This window comes from Heloderma suspectum, chromosome 4, assembly GCF_057233095.1.
Source record: "Heloderma suspectum isolate Gila_16-S chromosome 4, 16-S_ref, whole genome shotgun sequence".
Classification (NCBI taxonomy): Eukaryota; Metazoa; Chordata; class Lepidosauria; order Squamata; family Helodermatidae; genus Heloderma; species Heloderma suspectum.
The window spans coordinates 216,193,119-216,210,249 of NC_139461.1; the positions used below are offsets into that span (position 1 = coordinate 216,193,119).

Here is a 17,131-nt window from a genome sequence, read left to right on the forward strand (position 1 = left end):
TGGGTGGATGAGAGAAGACATGGTAAGTATGTATGTATGTATATATGTATGTATGCAGCATTTCCACACTCTGGGGAAAACATAACTAAAATAACTGCTTTTAGGAATGGCAGAAGTACAGCTGCCTCAAACAATAGATGCTGGAAAACATTTGAACATAAAGCCAAGATACAGATCTGTAATTAATTTGTCTGCTTTTTAGATGCAAATAAATACCCATGAGTATGAGTATGAGTCAAGGGGAGATAAACTGTTTGACAGCAGCACTGGACTCCCACAAGCTCAGGAGAGTGGGGTAGGGGTGGGGGATCTTGCTTTTATTTGTGATATATAGGATTGTCTGTAACAGCTATATGGCAAGCAGATATCCAACAGGTGCAGCATCCTCATGCTGGGAAAAGCTGTACCTAGAATTTTTGTAGCTTTTACAACGGGGTGGGCAACTTGTAGGCGAAAACACATGGGGAGGGCCACAACTCCCATCATCACCGTTCACCATTGGCTATGCTGGCTGTGGCTGACAGGACTTGTAGGCTGAAATATCTAGATTCTACAGAGCCACAAATTGCCCACCTCTATTTTACAGGCATAGATAATCTGTCAGGGAAAAGGTGACTGACTACTCTAAATATTAAAGTGTAAGAGCCAGTGTGGTGTAGTGAGAGCCAGTGTGGTGTAGTGGCAAGAGTGTTGGACTAGGAGCTGGGAGATCCGGGTTCTAGTCCCCACTCGGCCATGGAAGCTCGCTGGGTGACTTTGGGCCAGTCACAGACTCTCAGCCCAACCTACCTCACAGGGTTGTTGTTGTGAGGATAAAATGGAGAGGAGGAGGATAATGTAAGCCGCCTTGGGTTCCTTGCAAGAGGAAAAAAGGTGGGGTATAAATGTAATAAATAAATTAAATAAATAAATAAGAGTCTATTATCAAGATTTCATATCATCATTAATGAAAGAGGGGAGCCCCCATTTCAGCTGGGGCTATATCAGTCTTGATGGGGTTCACATATTTTTTTAATACCCACCTTTTCTGCCTGGCCTTTTGCTTATTCCCTTAATCCCAACTGTATTGAGGCTTTTCATTCGTGTATCTGCATTTGCCCACGTTCATCCCTCCCTACTTTGTCTCTCCTTTCCTTCTGCTCTGTCCCCCCCACACACACACCTTATCTATTATACGTTGTAAGTTCCTTGAAGGCAAGGACCCATCTTATTTTTGTCATATAAGTCTGTAAAATGCTTTGTATGCTGCTGGTGCTGTATAAATAATATGTGAAGGAGGAAGACAGGGAAAACCAGGTTCATAGAGTGGCCGAGGGGAGGGGGAATGGTTCTTCTAGGCAACTTGTGGCCCTCCAGATATTTTGGTCTACAACTCACATCAGCCCTCACCACTGCCTATGCTGACTCAGGCCGATGGAGGCTGTAGGCCAAAACATTTGGATGGCCACGAGTTGCCTACCTCTGCACTAGGCAGTGGTTCCCAAACTTAGGTCCCCAGATTTGTTGTTGTTGGACTACAACTTCCATCATATCCAACTACTGGCCATGTTGGCTGGGGATGGTGGGAGTTATAGCCTAACGACATCTGGAAACCCAAAATTGGGAACCACTGCACTGGTGGTACATCACAGATTATAAGCACCTGCTTGTGAAAGCTGTTGATTTTCTGCAGGAAAAGAGCCAAGGATCCAGATGGGATTATTTCAATATTTTAAAAGCAAACAAACTAATTCTCCCCATGTACCACTGAGACTCTGCACTTCAGAATCTTCATTCATTCATTCATTCATTCTATTTCTAGCCTGCCTTTCCTCCAAGAAGTTCAAGATGGTTTCTCTCCCCACCCCCAGTTTATCCTCACAACAACTGTGTATGGTAGGCTAGGTCTCCCAGGTCCTAGCCTGATACTGTAACCACAACAGCACACTGCTTTTGTCAAGTGTGCCTCTCACAGGGCTTGGGTGGCAGGCCTGTACAGACAGCTTACAGACAGCCACCCAACCTACAAGCTCCTTGCCAGCAACAAGAAACCAGAAATGTAACAGAGATACAGACCCAGGAACCAGATCCTCCTGTAGACTCAGATACCAGCTCTGTCCCCATATCTACTCTGACAACACTATTACTGGACCTAATAATGCTATCTACACACCAGGGTTTCACATACCAGCTCACCTTCCACTGCGATTATATGCCATCATTTACCTGTAGCGCCCTTCTGCAAACAGGTCAGCTTCTATGCAAAAGAATAAATGGACACAAATCTGATGGCAGAAATGGCAATATTCAAAAACCAGTGGGGGAAACACTTCAGCCTCCCAGGATACTAAGGTCACTGACCGTAGGCTGGCCATTCTTGAACAAAAGAACGTCAAAGACAGATGTCAGTGCAAAACAGCTGACTTATGATTCATCCAGAGGTCCACCTCTATCTCCTGTGGCTTGAACAGGGACACGTTGTTGTTTTTATCCCACTACATGTGTTCATCACCTCACCCATGAAAGCAGGTCTTAACACCAAACAATTAACTGCTTTGTGAATGGCATCTGTTAATAAGGTAATTATCACTGTCTGTACTTTCTGCACTTCATTTCCTTCTGACCTCACCGTTTACAATCCCCCCACCCTCATGTGCTTATACTTGTAACTCAGGAGAACACTACTGGGAGCTCATATTACGCCAGTACTTTTCCAGCTGCACTGGCTGCCAGTCCATTTCCGGGCCCGATTCAAAGTGCTGGTGTTAACATTCAAAGCCCTTAACGGCTTGGGGCCAGGTTACCTGAAGGATCGCCTCCTCCCATATGTGCCTGCCCGGACCTTAAGATCATCATCAGCAGCCCTTCTCCGTGAGCCCCTGCCAAAGGAAGTGAGGCGGGTGGCTACTAGGAGGAGGGCTTTTTCTGTTGTGGCACCCCGGCTCTGGAATGAGCTCCCTAGTGAGGTTCGCCTGGCGCCTACATTGTACTCCTTTCGGCGCCAGGTGAAGACCTTTTTATTTTCCCAGGCTTTTTAGCTTTCTAAATTTTTATCTTTGCTGTTTTAAATCTGTATTTTAAATTCCTGTACTGCTGCTAGGTTTTATTGTGGTTGTATTGTTATATTGTGGTTTTAATGTTCTATATATTTTAAATTGTTTTACTGTGTGTTGTTTGGTTTTAATTTTTGTGAACCGCCCAGAGAGCTTCGGCTATTGGGCGGTATAGAAATGAAATAAATAAATAAATAAATACATGCATCTGGTGAAGTGGACTCTCTGGCCCATGCAAGTTTAGGTCATAATAAATGTGTTAATCTTTAAGGTGACATGAAATGATTTGTTTTTGCTGCAACAGACTAACTGTGCAATCCTACGCATGTCTACTCAAGAGGTAAGTCCCACTGAGTTCAATGGCACATACTTCCTGATAAGTGTATATGGGACTGCAGCATAAGAGAGTCCTCTGGAAATTCTCTTTCCATTTTGAAAATGGACAACTGTGATGGTTGCAGGAATGGAAATATTTTGAATACGCATATTCATTGCTTTTTCTTTTCTTTTCAAAGAGCAATAGCCGCAGATGCTGGACAACTTCTGAAACCACAAGGCTGCTCCCTTTTCATGCCTCTGCCAGCGCCTCGGCCTTTAACGGCTGAATAACCAGGCAGGAAACTCAACAGGTGCAGCAGCCTTACCCAAAACAGTGGGAGAGCGGATGGGGGGGGGCAGGATGGGTTGTGCCACCTGTATCGAGAGATGCTACATAAATGGGTTCACTCCATCCAGCCCTGGCTTTAAGATCTTAGCAGCAGGAAGGCTTCTCTGTGTTTCCTAAACAGTTTCGTGGGTGTGGGTGTGCGTGTGGGTGTGCGTGTGCGGCTTTCGCAAGATCAGTCAGCGCCAAGAACTTCAGCTGAAGAGGCAGAGGGAGCGCCACCTTCTTCCTTGGAGCGAAAAATCTCCCTAACAGGGAGCTCTGTCTTTGGATTAAAAACAACCACCCAGCCCTCCTTCCCGAGGTTCGATTGCTGTTGTTGTTGTTGTTGTTAATTAATTTTCCTGTAGTTGCATGAATGGGATGCTCGGGAAAATGAATGAACGGGGGGAGGCGGGGCTGTTGCTTCCCCACCTTTCCAGCCGTGGCGAGCTGGAGGAGGGCTGGGCGGGACCCCGGGGAGATGTTTTGCCGCCGCCGCCGCGCGCGAGGAACGGGCCGGGAGCCTGGCTGGACGCGATGGCGCCTCCCTGCCTGCGCGGCCCCCCGGCAGAGGCTCGGAGGAGCAGGTTTCCCGGGAGCGCCTCCCCCGGCGACGCCCGGCAGGCCGAGCGGGCGGCTGGCCGCCCCAGCCTCGGCGAGAGCCCGAGGGCGGCGAGGGGAAGAGCCCAGCGCGTCGGGCTGGGCTGGGCTGGGCTGGGCGGCGCGGCTCGGCTCGCGGGCGTTTCTTCGCGGGCGGCGAGGCGAGGGGCGCCGCCGGAGCGGGATCGGCGCCCCTTGGTGTGGTTGACTCGCCAGCGAGGCTCGTCCGTGACATCTGTGCGGTGTTTGCTGTTGCCGGGCTAGAGGCCGCCGCCGCCTGCCTCGCCCTTCGGGGCTACCGCGCGGGGGGCAGGAAGGCCTCCTCGGAGCGCCCAGACGCCGCGAGGGGCGAGCGGCAGCGCTTGTTTACTCTGGCTGGAGAGGAATCTCGACAAGGCAGCCTCTCCCGCATCTGAGCGCAAGGTGAAGCTTCCCGCATGACCTGGCCGATCTTTGCATCAGCCGGTGTAGGAATATTGTAATGGGTCGTATCCAGCGGTCGTCTAAATTAAGTTCCATTCAGTTCAATGGGCTTACCCCATGTAGGACTAACATTAGGTACAACCGAATGAATCCTCCTTCCTCAGGACAGAGTTCCCTCCTCCTTCCACTTCCTAGCTCTGTGTGTGGGGGGGGGGGGGGGGGAGGGGAGAATGTGCCTCTGAACACACCTTTACATCGCAGCCCTAAGCAACAGTTGCTTGGAAGAAAATCGCCCATTCATTCCAATGAAACTTAATTTTGTGAAAGAGGCTTAAGAGCTGGATGTTTAACTGGCAAATGTCTTTATGATTCGATTCTGTTTGCAGCAGGACAACACGATGAGGTAGGTTGCCAGCTATTACTCCTATCTTACAGGTGAACAAACTGAGGTTGGGAGAAGAGTGGTAGCAGGGACCCTAGCTTGGTGGTAGAGGAGTGGCTTTGCAGACGGAAGGTCCCAGGTTCAGGCTCTGGCATCTCCACTTCCAGTGATCAGGTAGCAGGGAATGAGCAAAGCCCTCAGGTTAGACAGAACTGGGCTGGATGGGGATCACTGGATCTGGGTCATTTCCCCCATGTTCTTGGCTAAGGGTTGTATCCAGTGTTAGTCCTATGTAGAGTAGACCCACTGAAATGCATGGGACTTATGCATGGAACTAACAGTGGATACAACCGTACGTTAGGATCTGAGTTCTGCTCTTGTGCGTCCAGGTCCAATATCTTCTGACCCCACCAGGTTCTCATCATGGGGAAGAGCGGTTTTGAAATAGGGAGTTGCCAGAGTCTGGGGAGGAAGTGGCCAGGAGAAAACGTAAGGGGCAAAGTGATGCTAGGACAGCCTTCCCCAACCTGGTGCCCTCCAGATGTGTGGGGCTGCAACTCCAATAATACCCAGCCAGGAAGGCCATGCTGGCTGGGAATTATGGGCATTGCAGTCCAACACAACTGGAGGGCACCAGGTTGGGGAAGGATGCACGTGGACTTGCTTTGTGCCCAGGGGTCCGGGTGGGCTCATTGTACTTTTTTTTTCAGGGCTCCTGTACCTTTAACAGCTGCATGAGGAAAGCATTCAACAGATGAAACTTCTTTACAATGTGGATACTGTGATGGCAAACTTCACCTGCTGTATTTCTTCCTTTCATGGAGCTGTTAAAGGCACATGAGCCCTGCCAGAAAGAAGAAAGAAAGAAAAATAGCTGGCAAAACAAGTGTTGGATACAATTCATGATAATTCTGTTCCTTAAGAATTCTTGCTTTCTAAATCCAAAGCATTTCTTCTGGTATTCTATGAACAGTACTACAGGATATCAGGGGTCGGGGAGGGGGATCCAGCCCCTGGTCCCTAAAAGTTTCTCCACCCCTGATCTAAAGGCTGGTCTCTTTTTCTAAAAACATCAGCTGTCCTCCATGCCCTGTGAGGTAACAAGGTAGGTGGGGTATGGGAGAAGAAAACCCAAATCAGGGAGGGGTTTGAGCAGCTCTACTTGTAATATGTGGGGGTTGGTTACAGTAATCTCTGGCCTTGCCAGTACTGAAATGTATGTGCCCCCCAACATCTAGATCTCACTGGTTTTTTAATACAAAAAATCAGATGTAAAATTTACCACTAAAACAATGGCAAAGCTAATAACCACATATACTGAATAACTTTCTAATATTCTGAGAGGGTTAATTTATGGAGGATCCATAGAATTGCTAGCCATGAAAGTTTGAAAATGCTTTTGTTCTTTGTTCTGATGGTTGGATTTTGGCTAGTGGTATCAGGACTGGAGGGAAAAACCCTTGACACCTAAACATCCTGGCATCAAGGAAGTTGATTCCATCCCATCCCAGCTCTAGTAACACTTTAATGGTGATTTTTTGGCAAATAGTATAGCAAATATCACCTCCTCAGAAAGTGTTCTGATGATCTTAGGTCAGACCGACCTATGCATGCTTGCTCAGAAGTAAATCCCACTGAATTCAGTGGTATTTATGTCTGAATAAGTCAGCACAAGATAACTATACACTGGCAGGTTTGTAAGGTGCTGAGAATATTGGCTGGACTGAATGGAATCTAGATTGCTACTTCAAGAGGATGTCCCCATAACAGATGAGGTATCTTTCCTTGACCTTGAGAAAACTGATCCTGGATCGTTCAGGTGATCCCAGAATTCCTTGTAACAGGCTGAAGGAGAGTTGCTCCTGTTTGGAATTTGTTGTTTTTTAATAGGTTGACATCCCATCTTGCTCTGTGTCCAGGGACGCATTCCCCATACTTACAGCACAGGGAAGCTGAGGCCTTCGGTATCAGGGCTGGCTTCAAGGGTAGGTATACTTGGGCACATGCCAAGGGCCTATACCCCAGAAGAGGCCCACCAACAAGAACCCCCTGGAGTGGCCCCTCCTCTTCACCTCTGGTTCACCTGCCTCTCACTCTGCTCCAGGCAAGGGCGGGTGGTGAGAAGGAAGAGCAGTAGATGCCACTGCTCTCCACCTGTCAAGCGAGCATAATGAGGAAGAGGAGGAGGAACAATAGCAGCTGGTGACAATAGCGATGAGCAGGTAGACTCACATAGGGAGGGCGCCCATTGGGGTGTCTCGCCCGAGGGCCCTCAGAAACCTGAAGCCAGCATTGCTTGGTATGGATGCGTGTATCGCCATGTTTCTTCTACATGCAGTAGATTTGGGGCAGCTGCTGAGAGGTGGAGGGAGGGGGAAATAATAGTTAACGTTCCACCATCTCCCAGCCTGGGTTGCGTGTGGGTCGCACAGCTCTGCAGTATGAAGACGTGCCCGGGAGTTTTCTTTCCTGAATGGGGCTGCTAGCAAAAACCTTCTCTCGCTCCAAATCAGGCAATGTTTGCAGCTCTGGCTTCCCTGGCTGGCTGCCTACTGGTGACTGTGATGATGCCCGCAGGTAACACACTGGGGTTGCATGTATTCGTTTGCCTCCATCGCTCCGAGTGATGCAGCCGGATTGCTGCGCCTGTTGCTTTGTTCAGAGCCGGCGTGGGAGTGTGCACAAAACAGGAGAATGGAAGCAATAAGCCCACTCCCCCCCCCCCAAGCAGAAATTGAAGTTAGCTGATTGCTGGGGCCAGCAAATCAGGAAGGGTGGTCCTGAGTGGGCAAGGTTTTGCACCAGCTGCAGGGTCCCCTGTTGCTTGGGGACAGAAGAGCATTAATGAGGAGGGCTGGCTGATCTCTACTCTGATGGGCAATTAGAGCCTGATTTCTCCTGAAGGAGGAGCTTAGAGCTGCAAGCGAATTAGATATTTCCCTAGTAATAGAAGTGCAAAGCCAGAGATTTGCTTGGCTCCACTGCAGGCCTCCCCCAACATGGTGCCCTCCAGACATGTTAGACTACATCTCCCATCATGCCCAGCCAGCATAGCCAATGGTGTTATGGGAGTTGTAGTCCAACACGCCTTGAGGGTGCCAGGTATTGTGGGGGAGGATGCTTGACTGCTAGTTTGTGTAGTGTAGAGTTGTGTAGTGTAGAGTATCACAGTTTGGGAGGGAAAGACAGCCAGTGTGGTGGAGTGGTTGGAGGGTTGGATCAGGACTCAGGAGACCTGGGTTCTAGTCCCCATTGAGCCATGAAGCTTGTTGGGTGACTTTGAGCCAGTCACTGACACTCAGCCTAACCTACCTCACAAGGTTGTCGTGAGGATAAAATGGAGAGGGGGAGGATCACGTACACTGCCTTGGGCTCCTTGGAGGAAAAGTGGAATATAAATGTAACCAATAAGTAAATAAAAGATGTGGTTGAATGGGACTGCACATTGGAACTTCCTGTTAAGACGAAGTTGCTGTTTTTCCTTGACAGGCCTGCCCCCGCAAGGGATATGTAAACCCAGAGGACTCTTCCTTGATTCCTGGTTGGACAAGCAACATGCCAGAACAAAGCAACGATTATAGAGTGGTTGTGTTTGGAGCTGCTGGCGTTGGAAAGAGTTCTTTGGTCCTTCGTTTTGTTAGGGGAACCTTCAGGGAAACTTACATCCCTACCGTTGAAGACACTTACCGCCAGGTGATCAGCTGCGACAAGAACATCTGCACCCTTCAGATCACCGACACCACTGGAAGCCACCAGTTCCCTGCCATGCAGAGACTGTCCATCTCTAAAGGCCATGCCTTCATGCTGGTCTACTCTGTTACCAGCAGGCAGTCGATAGAAGAGCTTCAGCCCATCTACGAACAGATCTGTCAGATCAAAGGGGACATCCAGACGGTCCCGATCATGTTGGTAGGGAACAAGAGTGATGACACCCAGAGAGAGGTGGACACCAGTGAAGGAGAAGTCCTTGCCACCAAGTGGAAATGTTCCTTCATGGAGACGTCGGCCAAAATGAACTACAACGTGCAGGAGCTCTTCCAAGAGCTCTTGAATTTGGAGAAGAGAAGAAGTGTCAGCCTACAAGTGGATGGTAAGAAATCTAAGCAGCAGCGGAAGAAGGATAAACTGAAAGGCAAGTGCTCTGTCATGTGAAATGCTGGGTTCTGCACCTCCTCCTGGGTCATTAAAACAGGAGCATAGACTTATTCTTGCAGAACGTTCTCATGTGTCCTGGGAAATGGCTGGATAGAGAGATTTTCAGAGGCCGTGGACATTTTGTTTGTTTTAGTCTTGCTAATCAGTTTTGTTTAGGTTGTTTGAATATTTACTCAGTGGAAGTTGGGCTTTGCATGTTTCATTCTGCACAAGCAGATGTTTTGTTTTTAAAAAACAGCGGCCGCTATCACCACCCATGCTCCTGCGACAACCGACCCCTATTAGCCATTGTACAACAGGACAAGCCGCGATAGTCAAGTGTATGATAAAGAGCAACAGAAATAGTCTGACATCTGCATTTTGCCACTGCTTTTCAATTTATCTCCATCTTAGCATATCCCAGCTGTGTTGGGAATACAACCCCCATCATCTCCAGCTGACCATGTGGGCTGAGGATAATGGGGGTTGTAGTCCCGACGCACCTGGAGGGAGGAACGCTGGTTTAAGAGAATGAGCGATGCCCAATAGTGCACCAGTCAGTAAGCCAGTAACAAAAATTGTAGTTTGTCTAATGTTTGTATATTCTTTGAGCAAACAGTGCTTTCAGACTGATACTTAATCAGAGTCAAACCAAACACTGACTACTGTAAATGATTATTCTTATCACTTATTGTAGTTCTTTGAATATGTACAGTTGTAGGAAAGGAGCTGCATTCTGTACCAAAGAAATGCTACTTGTTCCATATTAAAGGTTACAACGTCATACGTCTTGATGTGTATTGGCACGGATTTAATGTGAATGATTAAAGTGATTTGAGTACCTAGTGTGCATCTATTGACTTCTTAACTACAGAATTCGAAGCTTGTCTTCCCTAACAGGTAAGAATCTATGGACTTAAATATTCTCTGCACCTTTTGAGTAGTTGGAAGATGAACTTGGTACTTCAGTGTCTCAGGTCACACTGAGACCAGAGGTGGGAAACTTGTGGCTGACCAGATGTTGTTGTTCTCCAACTCTCATCACCCCAGCCACCATGGCCAATGGTTAGGGATTATAGGAATTTTAGTCCAGCAACATCTGGAAGGCCACAGATGCCCCACACCTGCTATAGATGACAGTTACTCTTATTTTTATTATATCCGGCCTTGAATACATTCTATTATAATGAAAGGGAGTAGTGCTTGGCAAGTTGTAGCATAAAGATCATGGGATGGATCCACCATACTTGGAGCAGACCTACTGAAATCAGTGGGAGTTAAGTTAGTCATGACTAGGTCTAGATCTAACCTGTTGTTTAAAGGAGATTTTAACCTGAATCCAGAGGCTTCACCACACCAAGTTTTTTATCCCATAACTTACTGCGGCTTTTGTTTGTGGTTTCTTTGCGGGATTAAGATCAGCTCCTTTGCACAGGCAGACATGTGTTTTGAACTGGAGAATTCTGTCCTCAGCATGTTCTGCATGTTCTACATGTTTCATTTTACAGCCACTAGATGACGCTGTGGTTATAGTGGAACTGCGCAATTTCACATGGCCAACTTATCAGGTTAACATTCCTTACCATGTTATCACGGATCTTTTTATAAGTGGGATAAAGGTCAGAAAGCCCGTGAGATGTCCTGGAGGTTGATGGTGTCATGTAAAGGACTCACAAACTTCTGTGAGTGACCAGTCACGGGTGTGCAATAAAAGCCTCATGCAGAAATACTCCAAGACAAAGGCTTTTGTTTAAGTTTTTGGATGTTCCATTTCAAAGTCAACTGCCAGAGATTGATCTTAGATTAGGGCTGCTTCCACCTTAGGGGTTGGATCCAATGTTAGTCCTGCTTAATGAATGGGACTTAAGTTAGACTAACATTGGATACAAACCAGTGGGCAGAATCCAACGCGGTGCTTCTGCCCCTGCCAATTCCATTGTGAAAGCAGTCCCCACTGCTTGTGCAATGGCAATTTAGCTCTTCCAGGGCAACCAGAAATGAGCAGAAATACTCATTTCTGGAAGGAGGCATGTTGGTGGAGCTGACTTGTCTCCTTTCGGGACTTCCCCTAGGAAGCGCTAAATCTCCCTTGCATAAGCATTGCGTCCTGCTTGTGCGATGGCACTGGTGGGACCCACCATATGTGGAAGGGAATGGATGAGGCAGAAAGGAATCTTGCGCCCCGCCAGATTCTACCCAGTGCGTTTAGCATGGAATCCCACATGCCTCATTCACGTTTTACACAGGGGTCCACACAGTGTCAACATCCATTTGTAGTCTTCCCATGTTCTCCCAGTGCTGCTTCTATCTTTTTTTCCTTACCACAGGAAGTCTGACAGTCTTCACAGCTATATAGGTTGTGTGTTTTTTAAAGAGGCATGGTTTTGAAGCAGACACTGATGTATTGGACAGGTGAATCTGTCATACTCAGTGCACAGTCATTGTAACTTCTGTGGTGGCTGCCATTTTCTAATCCTGTTGAATTATTCAAATCAGTCTTTGAATTAGGGTGCAATCCTATGCATGTTTAGACAGGCAAAAGTCCTACAACTCCCAGCATTCCCCAGCCAGCGTAGGACAGCACTAAACATGCATAGACTTGCACCCTTAATGCTAAAACACTTTTCTGACTGTATATCTTGGGTTGGATCCAGCCTTAAATCATGCATGGAGAAGACCCATTGAAATCAGTGAGACTTAAGTTAGTCATGACTAATATGAGTCCCATTGATTTTAATGGGTGGATCCAACTCATTTTTTAAATAATTTCTTAATTATAAGAGATTTTATTTGCTCAAATATATTCTACTTTATAAAGTATCTCAAATCAAGGTACTTTCCATACAGCTACATCTTAATTTTCTATTGCTGATACTTCATTTTTAAAAGGCCCCTGTCAGCTGGTAAAAAAAAATGCCTATAAATTTTTACTGGAGGCACCGAAAATAAAAGGTAAATGCAGTGAAGCAAATTCATTACATTTTGGTGTACATTCTACATCGCATTAATTAATTTGTACATGAAATGTAGTCATTGCTGATAGCTGAAATTTGTAGGTGAGCAAGTAAAAAGGAACTAAAAATCACAATAAACTCCAGTCCTGGGGACTTCGTATTGCACAATAACAGGAGAAGTAATCTATTCAGTAGACAGTTCAGACAACAACATACTCTGGCAGAACACAGTAAGTAAGAATTGGAACTCTGGTGTAGTAAATACCTTTAGGACAAAGAATTCCTACAACCCCCAGCATGCCCCAGCCAGCTATGCTGACTGGGGCATGCTGGGAGTTGTAGGACTTTTTCTGTCTAAATATGCATAGGATTGCACCCTTAAAGTGCTATCACCTCAGCTGTTTAAAGTCCTGATTCTGCAGTAATAAAAATGCTGAGCAACTTCTACAGACACCAACTTCTATACCAAAAGATACAGCAACACACAGCCAAATTGGCTTTAAATCAGTTTAACTGTCTTGGCTTTGAAAATAAAAGATGTGATGATTAAAAAAAAATATGCAGAAGAGGGAATTTGGGCAGGTATAATTTGTAAATTGGGTGAGAAGGTGCCTTTTTTTCTCTGCAACTGTTAAGTGTACAGGCGCCCCTGTGCCCATCTGCATCAACTCACTTTAGCCATGTCATTTCAGCAAGTTCCACCTCACATATTTTTTTGTCTCTCTCAGACCATGTTCAGACATAACAATGTTGGGCTAATTAAACTATGGTTTATTGGCCCAAGAATGAGCCGAGGGTCCATGTGCTCCTTCCATCATTGGAACTGAGAAACTGGTTTAAGGTGCAGACATATGGGTCTCAAGGACAGTGTTCTATGGGCCATAGGAAAGATTGGCTCTCCCCCTCCGATGTCCTGGGGAACCCTGGAATGTGAGACTGGGACCCCAGGCAGGCTTGATTTGCCCTGTGGGTCTGAGGCTCAACATTGGTCTACTCTTTGTCCCATGACAATCCCAAGCTACTTCTAACATTAAGGTTACTTCTGCCTTACTGGAAGCAGCTGGATGTTGATTTAAAATGATGAGTCAACTTGGTATATATAGCACTATATTATCTGGCAATATCTGTTCCCATGGCCAATATTGTTCTCTAACATTTATTCAGAAATAAATCCTATGCAGAAAAGATTCCCCTGCAGCTTTAATTAGAACCTTCCTCCTTGCAGCAGTTACCTCTAATTGCTTCCTTTTCAGCATAGCCATTGAATTCACCTTTAATTATTTAGGGCACAATCCTATGCATGTTTAGACAGAAAAACATTCCCCATGCTGGCTGGGGCATGTTTTTCCCAGTATTCCCTGTGCTATCTAGGGAACATTGGGAGTTGTAGGATTCTTTTCTATCTAAACATGCATAGGATTGGGCCCTGAGTTCTTGCTATCCATGAAGGGGAGCTTTAATTGTTAGTCTTTTCTCATTTTTTCTTATTTAAAATTGTGAAATAGCACAATTGCCATAAATAAATAAGAACATACACCCCACACACAACTGGCACACAAACACACTGCAGTAAACAGGAACTGAGTAACTAAAAGCCAAGTAAAAAAACAAACAATTCACTATTGCCACATCCCTGTGGAACAGGAACAATTACATAGGCAGAAGCTGAAACCTTCTAATTAAAGGCCCAGTAGCCCTGAAAGGCCTCATAAGTCCAACAGAGCCCTGGTTCACACGTAACAATAAGCCATGCTGAGGATAGGCCTTGGTGGGTTGGCTGTTTGCTTGCCAACCCCTGTTACTCCCCAACAGTCTTGTTCCCCCCCCCCCGGTCCCCTATAGTCCTCCAGCTCGCTTCCTGCACATATCCCAGTGTCCTTTGCATGGCAACCTGTCTTGTCTCCTTACTGCAGCCCCCTCCCCGCTCCAATCGCTACCTGTTTTCTGAGCAATTATTTTGCCACCTTTTTTTTCAGTGCCTCAGAATTGCACAAATGGTGTTGTATTCTCCCCTCCCCCTCCCAGTCTTTCATAAGTGTGCAAGAGGGCAGATTTGGCTGTCCAATATATGTAGTCTTGCCTTGTCAATTTCCTTGTATGGTTCAGCTATCAAAGGGAACACAGTGGAATAGGTAACATACAAGACAAGACTGCATATAGGCTAATTTGTGCACAGTTGCAAAGGACGTGGCGGGGGGGAAATAATAGAGAAAGAAGAAACCTATCTGTGCAATTCAGAAGCTCTGAAAAAAAAATGCGAACAAAGTAAGTGCACCAGAGGGGGCAGGAACAGTATCTCCCACTTGGCAATGTCATCCTCTTGCTAAACTACTGAACTGACACTTGTCTGTGTTTTCAACTTTCAACACTGCCCCGAGTCTTCAGCAAGTGTAGAAAGCACAAATTTCCCCTCCATTTACTTCCCAGCCTCTAAATCTGCACACAATTGGGAAGTAATTGGAAGGAAAATTTGTGCAAATTTAGAAGCTGGGAAGTAAACCAAGGGGAAATTTGTGCAACAGCAGTAACTACTCTGAGAAGGAGCGGCAAAAAATGGGGGAAGCCAATAACTCCCTTTTCTGTAGCCGCTTGGTACATGCCACAGTGCTGGGTTTGGACATCATGACAAGTCACCCTGAGAACAAGCTATCCTCAACAACCCTGCTACAAACCATGGGTTCTCAGGGTGGCTTGTTGGTGAAAAACAACCCACACTGAATCACCTGCACCAGGTTCGGACATCATGGTGAACCACACTGACACTAACATGGCTCACAACCCACTGTGTCTTAGCATGACGTGTGAAGCCATTCAGAGTGTTGCAACTGTGTTTTAGTTTTAGTTCACCATAGATCAGGTCTGAACAATGACAGGAGAATAATACAGTAAACACTGTGATGTAGTGGATTGGCAATTACATTGTCTGGCTTTTCTATAAAAACTGAGTGAACGAAGAATGAGAACTCCCAACGAAATGGTAAGTATGTAAGCAACTTCAGTGATGTTTCAGCAGCTTATGATGTGGTGCAGAAGAAGGGGCTGTTGTCCTTTACAAAAAGAAGAGAGCTTCTCCTGCATACATCTAGATGTCTTTTTTCTAAATATTTACATGCTGCCCTATAATTAATTTCTCTGAGCAGCTTACAAGAAGAATAAAAACAAAAATACATATGTTAAGCAAATGAACGATAAAAGATATTCGAGCAGATGGCAGAGATGCAACACATTCAAGCAGAAACAGACTGCAAGGCCTGAGAAGGGTTTAGGCCCTTGTTCGCTGCTGGAATGACACCAAAGTAGGCACCAGCTGAACCTCTCTGGGGAGGACAATTCCATAATCAAGGTGCCACCATTGAAAAGGCCCTTTTCCTAGAAGCTACTTGCTGCACATCACCCAGCAGGAGCACCTAGAAAACAGCCTCAAAGGATCTTCGGGTCTTGGGAGGTACATGTGGAAACAAGAGGTGATCTTTCAGCTGTCTTGGTCCCAAGCTATGAAGGGGCTTAAATGCCCAAAAGTGCTTTCTGAATCGGACCAGGAAATAGAATGGGAGCAAGTGAAATTACTAGAGCATGGGCGTAACATGCTTGTACTTCCCTGTCCCATTTAGCAAACTTGCAGCTATATTCCGAACTGAAGTTTCCAGAACATCTTCAAAGACAGCCCTATGTATATGGTAGTCCACATGGCTTGTTCTCTGATGCATTATGGTGGTCCACATGGTTTCTTCTCTGAACTGCAGTCCTCACCTCTACGTATGGATAGGTAAGACTCAGTTAAAGCAGAGCCAGTGCAAAAGTCTGCTGGAATGTTACCCACTCTTATCCTGATAGCCTTTCTACTCAAATCAGATATATGGTGCTGCATGGGAGTTTACTCAGTCATGAGAGTTTGTCCAAAGGAAGCCTTTATTAAGATTTCATATTTTGCAAGCCTGAGGACTGTTAAATCAGTTTGTCGCCAAGTCCCAGTGGATCCTAGTACAAATTAAGCCCTGGAAGTCACGTGGCATGACCAGTCATTGGGAACCTTTGGCAATGACCTTGGGGGATGTAGTGAAATAAAAATGCTCTTCTTATTTCATAGGTAAGGATTCCTTTTTCCTTTTTTTCCGAGCAAAGACCATTTGGTTTTTACTGATTTGTGTTTTCGTTTTGCCTTTGGAAGCTCCTTTTTCAGATGGACATTACACAGACGATCGGTATTCTGCCAGTGTTTATTCACAGATGTTACAATCAGAGCATCATGGCTTGTAGTGGTGGTTGTGAGGTGGGTTAGAAGATACCCCTGCCATGCCATGTGCCAGGTTTGGATGGCACGGCAACCTGCGACGCAGCGCGGGTAATTAAGGAAACGCCAGATGCACGAGCAGCAGACACAGGGGCACGGGAAACAACTCATACGGGGTAGTTTCTCCTACTGATCATGTGAACCCGGTCACTGGATTCACACAACATTATAACCCACACTCAAGGTGGAGTATGGTTACGTGTGGGTTGATGTTGAATCATGTGTTGTTGAAATGTGCATTGTTGTGTTGTCTGAACACTAACAAACCATGATTTGTTAACCACAAACAACCCATGACAAGAACCCATGGCTTGTTGTTGGGTTGTGAACTGTGGGTTGTTTGTGGTTAACAAACCATGGTTTGCTTTTGTGGCTGGGTTCAGACAACACAACAACCCACGCTTCAACGACAACCCACGCTCAACCCATACTCAACCTTGAGTGTGGATTATCATGTTGTGTGAACCCATTCAGAAGGATCATTAAACATATTTTGCTGGCTACCTTACAGAAAACAGCATGTTGGGATGGACTTTTCTTGTGATTTTTCTCCAGTGGATTCATGTCATCAAAGAGTGATGAGAACATGTTAGATCAGACCAAAGGTCTATCTAGTCCGGCATCCTATTTTCCACAGTGACCCAACCAGTTGCCTTTGGAAAGCCCACA

The 17,131-nt window shown here is 46.2% G+C and overlaps 1 protein-coding gene across 3 annotated transcripts; it reads left to right on the top strand.

The window, feature by feature from the left end:
- The first annotated feature begins 3,830 nt into the window (after positions 1-3,830).
- DIRAS3 (DIRAS family GTPase 3) lies at positions 3,831-10,066 on the top strand. Of its 3 annotated transcripts, XM_084848242.1 has the most exons (3): positions 4,291-4,701; positions 6,974-7,068; positions 8,573-10,057. In XM_084848242.1, exon 3 carries the CDS (start codon positions 8,639-8,641, stop codon positions 9,233-9,235), a length of 597 nt encoding a protein of 198 aa, XP_084704368.1. In that variant the 5' UTR covers positions 4,291-4,701; positions 6,974-7,068; positions 8,573-8,638; the 3' UTR covers positions 9,236-10,057. The 3 variants fall into 3 exon arrangements, with proteins under 3 accessions (XP_084704367.1, XP_084704366.1, XP_084704368.1); XM_084848241.1 differs by lacking the exons at positions 4,291-4,701; positions 6,974-7,068 and adding an exon at positions 3,831-4,000 and having other exon boundaries at positions 8,573-10,063; XM_084848240.1 differs by lacking the exon at positions 6,974-7,068 and having other exon boundaries at positions 4,146-4,701; positions 8,573-10,066.
- Positions 10,067-17,131: the final 7,065 nt, after the last annotated feature.